The sequence below is a fragment of the Pagrus major genome, chromosome 13 (genome assembly GCF_040436345.1).
Source record: "Pagrus major chromosome 13, Pma_NU_1.0".
Lineage (NCBI taxonomy): Eukaryota > Metazoa > Chordata > Actinopteri > Spariformes > Sparidae > Pagrus > Pagrus major.
In genome coordinates, this window is record NC_133227.1 from 17093186 (window position 1) to 17112861 (window position 19676).

General features: G+C 41.9%; 1 protein-coding gene across 1 annotated transcript in view; it reads right to left on the bottom strand.

Annotated features, from left to right (window-relative positions):
* dlg2 (discs, large homolog 2 (Drosophila)) overlaps nt 1–19676 on the bottom strand; it is a 188610-nt gene that overhangs the window by 61822 nt on the left and 107112 nt on the right. Inside the window, exons 3-6 of the mRNA XM_073479714.1 lie at nt 12680–12733; nt 11547–11597; nt 4488–4612; nt 1720–1889 (exon numbers count right to left, since the gene is read on the bottom strand). Coding sequence (XP_073335815.1) covers nt 1720–1889; nt 4488–4612; nt 11547–11597; nt 12680–12733 — 400 coding nt within the window. The remainder of the gene's footprint in view (nt 1–1719; nt 1890–4487; nt 4613–11546; nt 11598–12679; nt 12734–19676) is intronic.

Sequence of the window (19676 nt, forward strand, 5' to 3'; positions counted from 1 at the left end):
GTACATTATTTTTCAACCTTTTGGCTTGGGACAGGCTGTTTTGAGGACTTTCATTATTGAGCGTATTTACAATTGAGACTGCTTTAAGTGTTGGAAGTGTTATTATTCTGTCTCCTTGTCTGTGTAGATTCTGTCTCCTTATTTGGAAAAAAAAAAGGTTCCTAACGAAAAAGTCTTTTTGCAGGATTAACAAATGGCTCCTAGTGAGCCATGATGGAGACTGCTTTAAGTGTTATTATTTTATTATTCTGTATGGTTCCTACATGCAATGCAGTGTGTTGTTTAACGTAATGCAACTTATGTATGTTATGTTGGCTCTGTTCTGCATCACAATGGAACAAAATTGAAAAAAAAATGAAAATGCCAACTGTGAGCTTTGATTGTGTTTACAATAAAATAAATTGAGTATTTTCTACCAAAGAAATTGTTATGACATTTTTGGGTCTTAAATTATATTTGTTGAGGTCTTAAAAATCATTAAATTTGACTTTTAAAATGGTGCAAGAACCCTGGCCTGTTAGCAAGCCTGTGCTTCTCAGTCCCTTCTCTCCAGGTGGGTTTTGTCAGCCTCCAGCCAGCTCATGCATCTGCTAGCCACCAGCATGCTACCCTTTCTCCAGCTCCTCTGTCAGCTAGCCACTGGCTGGCTAGCTTCCAGCCAGCGACTGTTTCAGAGCTCGTTGAAGTCTGGGGGACTTGCCCCACGAGAAAGCGTGGCTCTCCAGTGCCCAGCTGCCTGCCTTCCCTGCTGCCCAGGTGCTCATCTTCGCCGCTGCCCAGTGTCCCAGAGCCAAGCCTGCCCAGTGCCCCAGAGCCAAGCCTGCCCAGTGCCCCAGAGCCAAGCCTGCCCAGTGCCCCAGAGCCAAGCCTTCCCAGTGTCCCAGTTCCGGCGTCGGGGGTCCCGGCGGATGTCAGTCTCTGGATTAGCTGATGCAACTTGTGACCCTGAACCTCTTCCTGGGTTGGCCAATGTCCCATCAGACTCTGGTTCCAGGTCAGCAGCCTGGCCAACTCCTGTTCCTGTTCCTCGGTCGGCGGCCAGGTTGACGTCAGACTCTGGTTCTGTGTTGGCGGCCTGGCTGACTCCAGCTCCTGTTTCTCTGTCTGGCCGACTGGCCGACATCTGCCAGTAGTTCCCAGCCTCCCAGCCATCCTCAAGAGGGTTTCTGCCTTCCCTGCCGGCTTCCCATTAGGCCTCCAGAGGACCTGTGCCTTCTTAGCCGGCCTCCTGCCCAGCCTCCAGAGAGCTAATTTATACAATTAACATTACCATAGACCTCAGTTAATAATGGCGACTAGAAAGAAACAATTGTTTTTTGTCCTTGCCACTTAATATGAAACACGTGTGCTACTGAGGTCGATTTGAAGTAAATGATTTACAACTATTTATATGTTGTTTTTCTCTTTTAAGACCAAAAGCAGAAAAGAACGTGGTGGCAGCTTATTCTGTAAAGGATTGTGCTGAATGGGTAGATGATATCATCTCATATCATCTCAAAAAATAAAGATTATTCTTCTTCAAAGTATCGATAATAAATGGTATTATGATGAAGCTTCTGATTTACACTCCTTATACACAACATGCTGCAGTAACAGTGACCAGTGAAATCAATCTAAAACCATGACGGTGAGCATCAACCACAGAACAGACATGAATATTATTAACTTAACTTATATTACTGACTTAGCATGACTGTAAGTGTGTGTGACTGAGCCCACCTTTTGGTCCTTTGATGAGTTTGATCTCAATGATGGTCTCCAGCATTGGCCTGCGGCGCCGCACATACAGCCGGACAATAGAGCCTGCAACCTTCAGGGCTTCAACTGCCTTACTGTGAGAAACTTCAGACACGTCTGAATCGTTCACCCGCAGGATGCAGTCGTTTACTCTGGAAGAGGTACAGTGTGGATTATTGAGGATAATTACTGCTAATAATTAAGAGAAAGGCTGCACCACCTGGGATCCAACTCACAGACACACACATTACATCTCTGCATACATACACACCCATTTCCACCAGTCTGAAGCAGAGCGAAGAAATGTCTGCTGCCATAAAAACATTAAATATTATTATAATCTATAATTTAATTCGGTGAGGTAGTATAACTACTGTATATGATTATTATGTAGTCAGTATTTAAACAGTTAACCCAAAAATGAAATTTTACCCACAATTATCTCACCCCCATGCAAATGGACAGTTGGGTGACGTTTTGTAGTCTCTTTGTAGTTTCTTATTATTATCTATTTATATTTCAAAACAAGTCCCCATCTACTTCAGTTGTGTAGGAGAATGCTGCAACGTTGGTAATAATGATAATACATTTAATTTATTTATTTAGCACTTTTCATGATACTCAAAGACACTTTACATCACATTATAAAAGGAACAACACATTAAGAACCACTCGAAAACAGAAACAGCATCATCAGAGATAAAACGAACATATTAAAAAAAATATAGAAAAACATCAGAAGAGATTAAAAGCCATTCTGAAAAGGTGGGTTTTGATCAGTGATTTCAAACATTGATGGGTCGGTGCAGGATGCATTTGGGGAGAAAGTTCCAGAGGGAGGAGGCATCAATGGAGAAGGCTCTGTCGCCCAAGGTTTGGTGCTTGGTCCTGAGAGGTGAAGACAGGAGGTTGGCATCAGAGGAGTGGAGGCTGCTGGAGGGAGTGTGGTGGTGGAGCAGGTCGATGAGGTAGGGAGGGGCCTGGTTATGGAGGGCTTTGTAGATGAGGAGAAGGACTTCGAATTGGATGTGGTGTGGGACAGGGAGCCAGTGGAGCTTCTGGAGGACAGGGTGATCTCAGGAGCAGGAGTAGCTGAGCATGCAAGCAGCAGAGTTTTGGATGTATTGGAGTTTATTTACTTTGGATGATGTACTATAAAGAATGCTATTGCAATCGTCATTTCTGGATGTTATGGGGGGGGGGGGGGGGGGGGGGGGTTGTTAAATTAAATGGCAGAACTCTGTAGACATTTTGGTTGAACTTTTCTTTTAAGTAGGTAAACAAAGAACTCCTGTTGGTGATAATGAAAAACTGAGACAAATGGAAATATAAATTGACAATTTCTATTGGATAGTTTTATAGAATCTTTCAGAGACATACTACTACTACTACTACTATATTACTGCGGGTTCAGTCCCGACTACATCCATAATTTTACCTCCAAAAAAACAGAGTTCATGAGAGACAGCTGGAATGCTCTAAGCAGTCTCTTAAGTGGAGCTGGTGCATTAAGTATGCTTAGTGCTCTGCCACAGTGTCCCAGAACAGTGACAGGAAGTGTGTCTGGCTTCTATAATGTCATAGAGAACCACAGTCCTATCAGAGATCCTTCCTCAGAGATTAGACTTCCCTTCCATCCATAATGCATTAATCTTGCTGCCCACCATGGAGACGGTGACCATCAATTAAATGTGATTATGCCCAGCCTGCTTCTTCTGAGAGCTTGTGATTGATTCTGTGAATGTGTTACGCCAGCATCTGTAATCTGACAGTAACGCTACACAGCTGCGGGTACAGGGATTAAATGTGAAGAACAGATTTCCACAACACACTTGTTACAGTTCACTGAAATTACACAGGGACATTCTGATGGTGCTTCTTGAATGACAACTTCATGGAAGACCTGTTGTGGTGTCACAGTCAGGGATGTTGAGATGCAATCAAGTACGTTTACACCTTTGCATTATACCAGAAAACCACCAACAAATGTCCTGAAAGGCCAAACTGATGTCAAATGAAGCTGTGGCTCTCTAGTTTCATACTTAAGGTAACTGTTTAGTTACTTCACTCGGCATGATCCAAGGTGTCAGGTACAGTCAGTGTCAGCAGTGTTGTGTCTCCAGTATGCCTTTCACTCCAGTAAAGTGATGAGTGGGCCCAGGTTGCCTTAGCCTCCTTGATAGACCATTATAGAAAACGATCTGATGAACTGTATTTACACACCCTCTGTTCATTTAATAGGACTGTTACAGATGGTGGGTCACCCTAAATAATGTATACCACCACTACCTAAACTACTATTTTAGTGTGTAGACCATCAGAGTTCAGTGAGTGCTGATGCTGCAGAGTACTAAAGGTTCATTGTGGTATGTTTTAATTGGAAAAAAACCCCACAGAGCTGCCAAAATAAATGGCTAGTGCTTTGTTAGATTAAACAAACAGAATTTAATCCATGTTCATATGGATTGTTTATTATAGATAAGGTGAATTTGCAGGATTAATTTCTTTAAAACACTTCAAAATGCATGAGATACACAAAAAAGTTACACTGTGGTAATCCAGTGAAGTAGTTGGAGTAAGCACTGATATATCCAGTCTCCAGTGAGTGGTGAGAAAGATTATCTTTAAATCATCCTCTTTAAGGAGATTGCTTGTCTGAGGTTTTTTTTTGCATGTTCAAAACATTTTTTCCTGTCAGGTCAGAAGATTTTCAGTTAGTTTTTCATAAAAATTATGAGTAAGTGACTGACCTCAGGCGTCCATCCTCTGCTGCAGCTCCTCCAGGGATGATCTTGGTGATGAAGATGCCGGGGTCATCACCAATGTGTGGGTTATCTGTCCCTCCGGCAATGCTAAAGCCCAACCCTGAGTTACCCTGCAGCCATGGAAAGCAGTCAGTGGCAAGAAAAACTTAGCAGGCAGAACTTAGTCTCTGTGTAGGTTTCCAAAATGCTAACACATCAGCTGCATGTTTCCAACACAGTTTGATGACAACTGCCTTTAGCAGGCTGAGTTAAGCATCCTTATTATAGAAACAGTTCAACTGCAGATGTAACAGAGGAAACATGACCTGCTGCTGTGTTTCAATTTTTGTTAATGGTGTTCAGGTGTTACAGCTGACTCAGGTTGGTTGGAGGTGTGACCGTTGTCATTGTTTGAATGCCCATTGTCATTGTTTGAAGAATCTTTATAGGTCACATGATTGTAAAACCACATGATGATTGTCATATAATATTGACAATCATCTCTGCATTGAACCCATCCCTGAGGAGCAGTGGGCAGCCACTGTATGGCGCCCTGGGACCAGTTCTAGTTCTATACCAGCCCCTTGGTCATGGGCGCTGACAGGAGAATTAACCTAATATACATATTTTGATGGCGGGGGAAACCGCACCTCCCTCCCTGTGTGTTGATTCCCTCCAACCAACACACAGGGAGAACATGCACACTCCTCGCTGAAAGGCTCTCCCCCAGCCAGGAACTGAACCCAGTTAGGCGCTAACCACTGATCCACAGTGCTCACCACTTTGCAATATTATTTGTGAGTTTATTTTATCCCTTAACACAAACATGTGGATGAAATTTTTCAGTTATATAATTTCCATTTTTTCGTGTGAGACAATCTTTCTAAATATCCCCTAGCAACTGGTGATTTATAACAGAAGGTACAAGTATCACTGCTTTGAAATCACTGACACGCAGGATAGTTTAAATCTTGTGCATCTAAAAGCACTGTGAAAACAATCAAAGAATGTCCTTTTCAAGCATTCTCATTGGCTTTTAGGTATGCATTTAGTAGACATTCCTCTTCTAAATGTTTAGAAAGACTTTTAATTCCGTTAGAAAGCACAAGTAAGCATTCTTTAAGAGTCAATCAAATATTGATGCATGATTTGCCATTACCAAATTACTGTGGTTTCCTGCTGTAAGTGCAGGTCACATCCTCTCTCCTGGCTCCTTATTATCATGACTTTACAATGAAATATTGTATTTATAAGGCAGCAGGACCACACCATGTCTCCCAGAGCAGGAGCTGCATTTGTTGCCAGCTTCAGTGCTCGACCCAAGAGAGGTAAACCCTGTTTGTAGAGAAAGTGCTGGGAAAGACTAGTGTAGTATGGCATGACCCCCTCCTCTCTGAGTTGAGGGACCTGACGGGGAAAAGCTTCTGGTCAAAGTCCTCACTGGTAACTGGGCTAACCACATGGAGCTTGTTGATGGGTTAGCTGATCTTCAGCTGGAGCCCTCTGATAGTGCTAGCCAGCCGCAGCAAAAACTGGCCACTCACAATGAAGACAATAATAATGTGCTGGACATCGGCTTGGAAATGCATGGCTTATCCGAGGATGTGTGTGTGTGTGTGTGTGTGTGAGAGAGAGAGAGAGAGTGAGAGAGATCTTAGGAATTAGGTTATCATAGCAGGTTATCAGGGTCCTGTGATGGGCACACTATGGGTCTGAGGTGTGCTAGAACCAGTGCAATCGGCCTGTAGTCATCCAGTGCCACAGGCCGTCCTTTTTTGGGCACTGGAACGAGGCAGGATGTTTTCCAAAGCACTGACACTCTCTGAAGAACTCCTGGTGATAGCTGGTGTCTGCTGGGGGGGGTTGGTGTGGGGCTGTGTGGGCTGTGTCCTGGAGTGGTTGCTCAGAGGAGCAGCGGGACATCGCGACAAACAGTTGGTGAGTTAAAGTTTTTTGCCGGGGACAGACGCTGTTTTTCGGGCAGAAATGTGACGTAGAGTCGGTAGGACCGACAGGCTGACAGACACTTCTCCACGTAACTGCGATATTTTTATCTTTAACATTTGCATACAGCAGATCTATTGTCTTGTTTTCCCCTGTAGTGTATTTAACAAACTGGCGAAACGTTGGGAGTGTGGATGAGAGAGTAATGTGGTTGAAGTCGCCTGTGATGATGATGATGATGATGAAGGCTCCGGGGTATTTTGTCTGAAGTCCCGCGGTCACAGCGTGGATGACGTCACACGATGCTTCTGCATTCCCAGATGGCGGAATGTAAACAGTGATGGTGATGACACTGGTAAACTTTCATGGCAAATAATATGGACGCAGTCCGATGGCGATGAGCTCGGTGTCCGGGCTGCAGACGCTCTGTCACAGAGATGTGCCGGGGTGACACCACCTGTTGTAACGAGCACGGCGAGCCCTCCTCCTTTCTTCTTGCCGCTCGCGGTGGTGTCTCTGTCCGCTCGGACCGTGTGGAAGCTGGGGGTGGTGGCGTTGGAGTCCAGTATCTGCTCGTGTAGCCACGTTTCCGTGAAACACATAATACTGGACTCTCTGTACTCCCTCTGCGTCCTGGCGAGCGCTTCCAGTTCGTCCATCTTGTTAGCCAGGGACCTTACATTTCCCGTAATAACTGCAGGGATGCAGGGTTTAAACTTCCTACTCTTCCTTCTCCGTTTAACACCCGCTCCATATGAGGGTTGTACGGAAAAGTATTAGGGCCAAGGATGAGGGAATTTGTTTTTTTTTCATTATGCACTTCACGAATAAAACGAAATGTCGAGAATAAAGTTGAAATATAATTTTGTGAATAAAGTCGAAATGTCGAGAATAAAGTAAACTCTTCTGGTCCCTCAAATCCAGTTAGGGGAGTGACTGGCCACCTCTTCTATGCTTCTGTGTTTTTTCCTTCTGAACAGAAAAGGTTTTCGGCACATTCTCTTCAAAGTCTAATACTGACAACTACACTGTGTTTATGAGCTAAAAGAGAAGTCATTTCTTTGTTACTAAAGCCGATTCTGAAGTCCAGTTTCACCAGTTGATCTACACAAGGCATTTTGTTGAGGCAGTCACGTGCTGTTTGATGTGGTCTCACAAGGTCAACTTTAATCGTGAAATGTCAACTTTATTTTCGACATTTCTACTTTATTCTGGACATTTTTCTTGAAGTGCATAATGAAAATAAAAAAAACTTCCTCCTGACATTTTTTTTCCTCACCCCTGGCCCTAATACTCTTCTGTAGGGTTAGGTGGTAATAAGATAATATTTTATCCTGGGATATTTTCCAAGATTGCAATGGTGTGCATTTCCAAAATGAACAAATTCTGCAGCGCAATGTAAGCATGCGATAGATGCCTTAAGAGTGTGTGTCCAGCAGCACCACTGTCTGTGTGTTTGAAGATGCTATAACAGACATGACCGAACTTTTTGAATCAAGTAAATTACCTCTCAAAAAAGACTATTTAGAAGCGCTCATACCAGCGTATCACATCAGAAGGGAGCATTTTCGGTTTTTTCTCCGGTGCAGAGCGACGGTTGTAATATGCACTTTCTCTAGTAAACACACCACCCCTTTCGGCTGTTGCAGTCCCTCCTGCCCCTCTTGGGTTATACTTCCTTGCCGAGCCATTTTTGCTGCCGGAGTAGTCTACCTCTGGGCGAGAGAGAGCAGAAAGGCAAATGGCACATGCACCTTGCCGAAACCGAGTCACTCTAATTCGGTGGACAATTTTTAATATCCATATTTATTATTTGTAAATAAAGATACCACACTGTTTATAATTACACTGTTCATATTGTAAATACTATGTCTATACAAGTCAATTCTATTTCTTATCTTCTTATTATATTGTTTATTTTTTACTTTTTATTATTGTTTATTGTAATTACTGTCCTTTGGCTGCTGTGACAGAGAAATTTCCCCATTTGCGGGACAAATAAAGGAATTCTGATTCTGATTCAGATTGTATGGAGAGGCAGCCTGCTCAGTCTGCATAGCCGACCCACCAGTGCATTTATAAATGATTCTGAGATGGTAGATTTAAAGTATTACCATCTCTGGCCGTCACTTTCTTCATGTATATCTTTCAGCTGTAGTGAGCAATCTACGGAGCCCCTAAAGGGACTTATAACATTTAAGTTTTTTTTCTTCACGTGCCCAAATCATGCGCGACAATCAGTGGTATCCCTCAGCCTGGGATATCGTTTGTAAATGGTAGTTTGATACGTGAACACTATTTATTCATTGAAGTGTAGTTACGGTGAACTCGGACTGCATCATGATTAGGACTCACAATGAGGATATGGAGTGTAACGATTCTGTGTCTCCAGTGCGCTCTGTGCGGCAGAGCGCACCGAGTGCACCTGACAGTCTGTCCACTGCAGCAATTTCACACACAAACTACATGAAAACACATATTTGGTGAAACATGAACAGTAGGCTATTCATTCTTTAATGCTTTGTGATTTAATCTTGGATTACTACCATCGATTATGATTACTGGATCAGTTAGTTATCAAAGAGCCCTCTACGCTGCACTTGCAAATACGGAAGTGCAAGTACACCAGTAACACTGCTGGTTTGAATGTTTATGAAAATGCTCAGGAAACTTTTCTCGTGAGCGATTTCATAAACCTCGTATTTGTAATAGCCTCGTATTTGTAATAGCCTCGTATTTGCGCTCATAGTGAAGTGTAATAATTATTCCAGTTAGTTACCAAAGAGTCCGGCCCTCTCCGCTGCACTCCAGGACAGGGAATGTGACGATGGCACAGCGCTCAATGGGGAAATATTGATTTAAGATTTGTGTTGGCTGATATTTTTACAACTGAAAGGTGTTTATGAAATAATTATAACACTTCACTATAAGCGCAAATACGAGGCTATTACAAATACGAGGTTTATGAAAACGCTCATGAGAAAAGTTTTGTGAGCACGTTTTCATAAACATTCAAACCAGCAGTGTTACTCGTGTACTTGCACTTCCGTATTTGAGCTTATAGTGAAGTGTAATACACCTCTTTGTTCATTGTTTTGTCATAGCTTAGTTTTGTGTTTGTTGTTGTCTCATGTCTCTGTAGTAGTAAATGTTTGACTATTAAGTTGTTGTTTGGTTTCTGTACATTTTACATTTCGGTCGAATTTGCTTTTGCTTTATTTGAATTACAGTTAATTTCCCCTGAGTTAATAAGTGTGTTAATAGACTCACTCTTTCCTGATAAGCAAGACGTTTCACAGTGTTATTCTGCTGAGTATGAGGTCATATCACTGGCCGAGTTAACAGGAGTCTGTATAACTTGTATTAACATGTAGGATCATCAACCCTGCTTTCAGTTGCTTGTGACTGGGAAATCTCCCAGCCACCCCGGGGTCTTCAGGACACCCCCGAGACTCATGAAATTGCTCTCAACACCAGGACATGTCTCCAGGACATCAAAAGAACTCAAACTCCAAATGGCAAGACAGGTTATTGCACGATCGGGCACCCACCTATCTGATAAACATCAGTCATCAATTCCATCTCTTCAGACATGGCCCATAGTTCACAAAAAAGTGTGAACTGCCCTCTCAGGACCTCGGACCCCGCGGTGCTGTGGCCTGTGTAGATGCTAATCTACATGCTTATGTGCTAACTCACTCTACAGTTCTGTTCATCCAAGAGCAGAAGGAACCATCCTGGGACAATAGTGTGTTATTTTTAATTCTAGGTTTCATTTCATTGTGCCCGTTCAAAGATATCAATGTATCAATACATCAGTGTATGCAATGCTCATCAGTTGCCCCTCATAACATTTCATACTGAATTAATAATGTTTATCATGCATTTCTGAATATGTGATATTGTGTTAATTCATATATTTGATATTTGGTATCATTTAATCCTCCTCCCTCTTCATCCTCATCAGACGTACCATCTCCTCCTTCCCCTGCAGCTTCAGGTATACCAAACTTTCCAAGGTTCAACGAGTGTAGGCTAGGATAAGAAAACACTAAGCCCAAACTTAGATTCCCTGGTTTCTTTTTGGTTACTCTCAGTCTTCTCAGCTTTGAAAGATGCAAGCGCAGTCTGTTTTAAGGTTCCTCCATTCACGTTCTATTGTGTTGCTGAGCACAGCTCCATTTACACCTGGTCCAACCACCGAGCCGCTTTGTCTTTGTAATGTCTTGTCACCAGTTTGACTATAAAGTTGTTGTTTGTGGTTTCTGTACATTTTACAGTTCGGTCACTGAACGCATTCTGATTTTGCTTACGCTTTACTTAAATTACATTTCATTATGTCCCCTGAATTTATGTGTATTAATAGACCCACTGTTACCTGATCAGCAAGAGGTTTCACTTTGTTATTGTACTGACTATGAGGTCATCTCGCTGGTCAAGAGATGAACAATAGTCTGCATAATAACCTTTATTAATGTCATACATGTTTTGAGCAATAATTTTAGTCTTACAAACATCATATTAATATTCACATATTGAGCTAATTTAATGTTACAAAGGCTACTGGTGTAGAATGCCAGTAGACAAATCTCAATGTGAGTTAGATCCTACATTGTTATTGCGTTGATGTGGTGGTAAAGAAAAAAACTAAAACTAAAGAAAAACACTAGTCTGGGTACATAAGTCCAAACTGGTCATATTTTCAATCCAACTCAGGTTCCACTATAGCTATCATCCACAGTCAGCAGGACTGGTGGAAAGAAACAATGGAACTATTAAAGCAAAACTAAGGAAGGCTATGGAGGAAACAGGGAAAAGTTGGGTAACATGCCTACCAGATGTAGCATTAAGCTTACACATCCAACCCAACATATGGCCATTCAGGGCACCACTAATAGAAAGGACCTCTCTCATCCATTTTAGATAGAAGTTCATTACATATACATAGAACCACACACAGTGTGTGAGTGCAAACCCTCTCTTGAGGCAGCAGGGATGTATATCACCGTCTTGCATGTAATATAAAGCCTTCAGGAGACCATCTCACTGTACCATTGTGCTGAGGCATGTTCTCATAGATTTTCTGAGGTTAAACATAGCTGTGGGATCTGAGATACTCACCCGCTCTAGAGTGATTTCCTCAAACTCATATTCAATTTCTGTGCCGTTGACCTGAGGAAACAGACAACAGATTGAGCTATGACCTTCACTTGAAATGAAAATACATGCCACAACCGCTTGACAATTATTGTGAATTATATTCATATAGGATGATGTCATACATTGGCTCCATACAAACGGAACACTCTACATACTTAAATTTAAGGCGACTGCCACTTATACTTAAAAGTGGCCCTATCTCAAGGAAAACAATTTAAAGTGATGGTTAATAAACATTTGCTATTTCTGCAACATGGAGGTTGGCTACAGAGGAGTCAGTCTCATCCTGTATCTCACTGAGATGATTAATTAGCAGCGAGCGCTTCCGTCATTATGCATTCATACAGGAATAGCACACGAGCATATGAGATGCTGCATATTATATTCCCAGTTGGACATCATGTCTAAATAGCATCAGATATTATTGGAACTTCATATAATTGTAGAAGCAAGAAAGACCTGACGACTGAACAAGCAACAGAAGTGAAAGAGGCATGGGTTATCTGATGTTACAATTTGATTTTGACTGTTTAGTTTATGGTCAAAAGTCACACGATCCAAAAGTGTGTAAATGAGTTGTGGTGCTGGAGCCGATCCCAGCTGACATTTGGCGAGCGGCAGGGTACACCCTGGACAAGTCACTAGTTCATCACAAATCAAGACAAGACATATAGAGACAAACAACCAATAACATTCTCACCTATGGGCAATTTACAGTGACCAATTAACCTAACGTGCATGTTTTTGGATTGTTGGAGGAAGCCGGGGTACCCAGAGAGAACCCACGCAGACACAGGGAGAAAATGCAAACTCCACACAGAAAGGCCCTGCCTGCCCCAGCCAGGTCGTGAACCAAGGACCCTCTTGCTGTGAGGTAAAAGACCACTGCACTGCAGTGGTTTTACTAAGTGACATAATCAAAAAGTAGTATACAACACACATACAATCTCACCTCAAACTCAGTAGTCAAGCAGAAAGGGAAGGAATGATTCTTCCTTTTAATGTGCGGCTACTCAAGTGTGCTGTAAGAGGAATGGACTGTCCACTCTAAAACACTAAATGGTGCATTAAAAAAGACAAAATGTCAAACTCACATAAGGAACTGAATCCAAAGTGTCTGTGTTGACGATTATCGGAGCAGGGCTGGCCTGTAAGAGAGACAGAGAAAGGGGAGAAAAGGGTGAGACTAAGGTTTTAGTAATAGAGAGATGCCTGGGCTCACCACTGTCCATTTCCATAAATGTATCCAAGGGGACAGGCTTGTGGATCTCTGCATCATCAACAATTTAACAGACTTCCATTTGCTAGATGACAGCAGAAACACTGGCAGGAAATGAGTGGATGGAGTAAATGTCAAGTTGCAGATATGCAATTTTGGCACCTTACTGATAACAAAGACAACAGAGCATTATGTTTGCCCAATCCATGATTTGTACAGCAGCGCAGCTTGTGTTAAAATGTGCCAAGAATGCCTGGTAAATGTAAATGTTCACATTTGGTAACACTAAATGTGAACAATTTGGTAACACAACAAGCCTGACATATGAGATGCACTTCAGAAGATGATACTCAAGAATGTATCTGGAGATTTCTTTGACATTTGTCCTTTGATTATGTCCCCACAAGATGAATAGAACTCAAGGGCAATACGCAAAGAAAGGTCTAATCATTCTCCTGTGAATAATTAGAATAAAAAGGAATGCTATGCATATCAAATAGTATATACTTTTGTGTAAAACATGAGAGCACCACTATAATTAAACATTTTTGAATTAACTCATTCTTTCACAAATCCTCCGTTTGTTGGCATATCACAGTGTATGCAGTTTCTACACTCACACACAGATTTATGTCACTGCTATTGTGTAGTTTGAGGGCACCTTACAGATTGTGTACCCACTGTCTGACTGACACAATGCTGTGAAAGATGGGGCAGTTTGCTCGGTCATCAGTCCAGTGACAGCACAAGTCATCATGTCAAGAGACTCCTCCTGTCCACTCATGTCTCCATCACATCATCATACAGCTAAAACTACTGCTTACATGACCTCACTATACTGTACAGGATTGGCTTGCTCTTTATATTACTGCTAGGTGAGTATTCACATTTTTATTTGAAAAAAAAAATAGGTAATCATTTCTTCAAGAGTAAATTAAGCCTTTAATCGCTCTATTTCTTATTATTTCTCTACAATTGCATCACTGAGCACCTGTGGCTCCATGGAGGAAGATCTTTTATGTTATATATACACACACACACGCATGCACAAGCACACACACACACACACACACGTGCACACACACACACACACACACATATAAAACATACGGTCATGGTAACAAGGTTATATTACACTTGTAAAGAACATTTATTTCATGGCAGTCTTCAGTCCCATTGATTTCTACAGCTCTCATGTTTCTGTGATGGAATGAGTGGAACACAAACTTTGTCACAAAAACATTCATGAAGTTTGGTTCAGTGATGAATTTATTATAGGTCTGAAAATGTGACCAACTCTGCTGGATCAAAAATATACCTACAGTAACTTGAATGATCAATTTAGGTGATTATAGAAATTTGTGTGAATCAAATTTTCTTTGTAGCATCTTAACTTCTTCCGAGTGATTCTGATTGATAACAGCTGGTGGACCTGTTTGATACAGACATTAGACTCAGCCACAAACGCTACAATGGAAAAGTCTAAGGAGCTCAGCGTTGATCTGCAGGAGTACAAGTCAGGAAAGTCAAAGCAGTTACAGGTCCCAAGATCAACTGTACAAACAACTGTTTGTAAGTATAAAGTGCATGGCACAGTTGTGTCACTGCCACCATCAGGAAGAAAACACAAACTATCACCTGCTGCTGAGAGAAAACTGGTCAGGATGGTCAACAGTCAACCAAAAACCACCAAAAAGCAAGTCTGCAATGAATTAGAAGCTGCTGGAAGACAGGTGTCAGTGTCCACAGTCAGGTGTGTTTTACATCAACATGGGCTGAGAGGCTGCTGTGTTAGAAAGAAGCTCTTGATCCAGACGAGGCACCTTAAAGCTCAACTGAAGTTTGCTGCTGATCACATGGACAAAGACAAGACCTTCTGGAGGAAAACTCTGTGGTCAAAGGAAACAAAAACTGAGTTGTTTGACCACAATGAGCAGCAATATGTCTGGAGGAGAGAAGGAGAGGCCTTTAACCCCAAGAACACCAAACCTACTGTCAGGCATGGTGCTGGTAGTATTTTGCTGTGGGGCTGTTTTGCTGCCAGTGAATCTGCTGCTCTAAAGAAAGTAAATGGAATAATGAAGAAGGAGGATTATCTCCAAATTCTTCAGGAAAACCTAAAATCATCAGTCAGAAGATTGGGTCTTTGGTGCAGTGGGCATTCCACCAGGACAATGATCCCAAACACACATCAGAAGTGGTAAAGGAATGGATCAATCAGGCTAGAACTGAGATTTTAGAATGGCCTTCCTAAAGTCCTGACATGAACCCCATGGAGAACATGTGGACTGTGCTGAAGAAACAAGTCTGTGCCAGGAAGACAACAAATTTAGTTGAACTTCGCGGATTCTGTCAAAAGGAGTGGTTAAAAATTGGATGGCTATCAAAAGCACCTAACTGAGGTGAAAATGGCCAAGAGACATTTAACCAAATATTAGAATTACTGTATGTATATTTTTGATCCAGCAGATTTGGTCACATTTTCAGAAGACCTATAATAAATTCATCACTGAACAAAACTTCATGAATGTTTTTGTGACAAAGTAGTTTGTGTTCCACTCATTACACCACAGAAAAATGAGATGCAGAAACCACTGGAACTCACGACTGCCATGATATACAGTACATGTTCTGTAAGTGTAATGTAAACGCCTATATATTTAGGATCTGTTATTCATCTTATTTCTGTTACTGGATACTGAAATAATATTATTCCTTAAATCTAAAATTATACATTTTCATTTCTTTGCACCATTCTACGACTCAGTACCCAATCCAACATCACGTGGCTACCACTGCCACTATGAATCCCCATGTATGCACTCACACAGAGCCCAAGAGGTAATGGCTATTCAACTGTGCAAATAAATGGCATGCTTAACTGCACTTAGGCTCATTTCTCTTCTTGTTCATGCATCCTAACACTGGCACGTGATCAACTGCCTCCAACAACTTATTAAGCCTGTGCCTGATATGTTAAGGGGCTTTAATGGAGCTATAAACTGTAGTGATGATATCATGCTCTAATAATACTGAATCATGAATTATATAGCACAGAAAAAATACATTCACAGTTGAATGCTGTATAGTCTAACTGAAGGCTGAATGCAGAGTGTTGTATTAATCAGGTCAGCTTGTGGTGATGTCAGTCCGGATGCCCTCCTAATTCCTTGTGTGTATTATTCAGCAACATTCAACTAAAACCTGTGAACTGAACCCTCTGAGTGTGTATTTTGTCTTCTCTCATGAGCTTACACTCGGATATTGTGCTAAAAAAACAGAAACAACACATTCATCGGCTAAAACATAACTGGATGATGAGAAAGGTGTAAAACCCTTGCTCCTATAGTGAAAACTGTCATCAAGCTGCAGAGAGTGACGATGCAGTATCAAATACTTAAGATGTTACAGCATGTGTTGCTTGTATATCCTAGATGAGACTTCTGCTCTAATTTAGTTTTGCTCAATAATTCAGTGGCACCTCTATGTATAGTGGCTCATGAAAACTGGGGAGTGTATAAATTATTCATTGACATCTCGTGTAAAAAATAGTCAACAACACAATGTGAAATGTGAATGCTTTAGAAGTAGTTTAGAAGTGAGGGGGAAGAAGAAAACAGAGGAGTGTGCTGGGAATGGACAGATAAGCTCAGCTAGACATTTAAGGAAACTTAAGAGGTGATTGGACCTATGTTCAAACTAGGGGGTCGTCCGTCCTAATTTCCGGCCGGCAGAGATAATATTGAGTCTAATTGGAAATAATGAATCTTAATGTATCACTTCAGTTTTAGCAAAGGAAAGTAATAATGAAGAACACCAATTTTGGTTGACAGATATTAACAAGACAGGTGAACACAGGTCCTGTTCAGTTTGTCAAAGTGATTTAAATTGTCAAATCTTACAGTTTACAGTTCATCACTACTACAACCACTACATGTCTGCTTTCAGTATGTCCTCATGGGTTCCTGGGCTTCAGCCTATACTCATTGTCCAGCTCAACCCATTTCAAAGGGATAGAGAGCAGCTAATGCTGGCTACACCCCCACCCCTTTGCAATCTCCCTGACTTGCTTTTCCCTTAGCTACATGATGGATGGACTCCCAGTACCCTTTGGCCTTCCCTGAGGTAATTTCTCTTGTGCTATGGTTGCACAAACACCACATATTACAATAATTAAATCCACAATCATGATTTGCTTTCACAGTCCATCGGTTACACACATACAAATTATGTGTAATTCATACAGGATCACATTTATTGATCAGCAAGCCCCTGTTAACTCAGCAATTTCATCTCATCTAAAAATAAAGCTTCATTTTGCTCTGCTAATAACAATCACACAAAAGAGAAACAGCCAATGACCCTCTACCAAACATGGAAGGTTAATGGCAGGTAATTAAAGTGACTGTATAAAATCTGGACAGAGCTTTCCGGTCTGAAAAGTGAAGCCGCTGCATAAGTGCCTTAAACCTGCATTCCTTCTTATGACCTGCAGGGGAAAACTCCACTGGTTTCAACAAGTCTGATTGTTTGTAAGCTTATGAGAAACTGACCCTACATGAGTTTCCCATGTTTTCCACAAGTTAACACATGATGCAACATGGGGTAACATGTGGAACACGTGATCACATGTTGCCACATGTGGTAATTATGGTTCCACATGTCGTAACATGAGGTACCATTTAAATCACATATGGAAAACATGTTATCACAGGCTATAACATGTGCAGCACATGTGGAAAACATGTTATCACAGGCTATAACATGTGCAGCACATGTGGAAAACATGTACATCAGTCACTGCATGGCACCTCTTCATTTCATACCACCAACAGATGGCTACACAGGTTCATGGCCAGGTCTCACAGGTTTCACAGTTATTATAAAGGGGAAGACTGTGGCATCATGGCTGCCATTAGAGCTGCGAACTCCTATGCAATAGTATCTTTAGAAATTAAAAATGTATGGGAGAGGCCACCATCATGTTTTGACTGTATCCTTAATTATTTTTATGCATCCATCAGTCAATGGTGATGAACTCTTTTCTGCTGCACGTCCAAGAGATCACTGTAGTTAATTTGACTTTTGAACTACTGTAGACCGATAAGATTATCACAGCTATATCTGTTTCAGCATATGTCAGGTGGAGTGAGGTGGACTTCGGTAGTACTAACACAACACATATAAAACAAATACAGTATCTAGAAGCCTAGCTTGGATGAAACCTACTATCAAGTCAATCAAACAGCTCTACAGCCTTTTAAAAAACCTGAACAGGAGGGTCTGGCATCTTTCAGATCACACTTCAACAGGAAACCAAACTATACTGGCTGTTTCTCCTCTGTGGCTGGACAATATGAGTGATACACATCTGTTTATTGCCAGAAAAAAGACAAGCATTCAGTTTTGTTTCAGGGTGGAAACCCTTGAAAAACTGCACTTTGTTCCAGTCTCCACTGAAACTGAATCTAATGAGATTAGGATTAGGATTAGTCAAACTGAATCAAAAATGAAATGAAAATTTTACAGACAGACCCCTGTTGAGCCACTTATAAGGAAAGGAAGAATCTCCATCATATTTCAATGATAGAAGTCAACACATTCAGAAAGTGATGCAACATTTGTTCCCTTCATGAAAAAGTGCAGCAACAAAATAGTACATCATCTAACATATTCTTCATTAACACTACAGAACTCTCAAACAGAGTCCAAATCTGCCCAACAGCTCACTGGTCCACATGGACACTGCTGATGTACCCTGATAATAGCAAAGTTCTACCTGGTAGGGATCCTGCCAGCTCTGGATGCAGCTACAATCAGAGGGCCACAGGTCACAGCTCCCCCCCTTAGCTCTTACTGCTGCCAGTCGTCTGGGGCTCCTGGACGTGCTGTCCAAGTGCCAGGCAGTCATTTGGCCCCCCCTTCGGGGAAGGGTGGCACCACCAAGGACAGATCCATATTGGTACCGCTGGCACAGTTGACGGTGTTGATGATGTAGTTGATTGTTGGTGTGCTGATGATGCCAGCTGAATGAACATGGCGCCTCCCCGCAGCCCCCCCCTCCATCCAGGTCCGCAAAGCAACTCTGCTGTTTGCTCAGGTAAGCAGTCATGCTGCTGCCATGCAACACTAACCTCTGCTCACTTCAACACTTTGTCTTTTGCTTCTTTTTGCTCCTCCTCTGTAGGTTACTGTTACAGTCATCAAACACAAGACACGATCCTGCCTGATGTATGAGTCGCTTGCTCTGGCAAAATGAATGATGAATGAATCGAGTGGCTGGCTGCTGTAGCTGTACAGGCTACATAGGGTGTGTGTGTGTCAGAGCTTCTGGAGTGTGAGAACGATAAATGAGAGAGAGAGAAAGGGGAGGGAGGAAGAGGGGAGAGAGAGATAGAGAAGGATGGAGCGAGATACTCAAGAGGAAAACAGAGTGAGATGGAGGGAGGAGAGCTGAGTGAAAGAGGAATGGGGGTGATCGAGGGGAAGAAAGAGGGAGATGAATAAGAGAAAATGATGGGAAGGAGAAAGGCAGATAAGAACAGCATGAGATAGAGAGAGAGAGTTGTCTGTAGCTGCCAGCCCTCTGTCAATAAATGACTCAACTGGCAGTGCTGCTTGACAGCATCCGCACCTCCAGGCAGAAACAATTGATGGTCTTGCTGCTGGGAATTGGGGGCAACCAGAGCATGGAATACAAATCCCGAGACTGCCTTTGTGGGAATGGCTAGATGTGAAGGATCACAGACAAAAAGCTAAAGAAGAGTTGAACATTCTGATTTTATTTTTTGGAAATAAAGCTTGGTGACACCAGTTCTGTATCTAAAGCTGCATATTTTTAGGTGTTGTCTGTAGTAACAAACCCACAAACT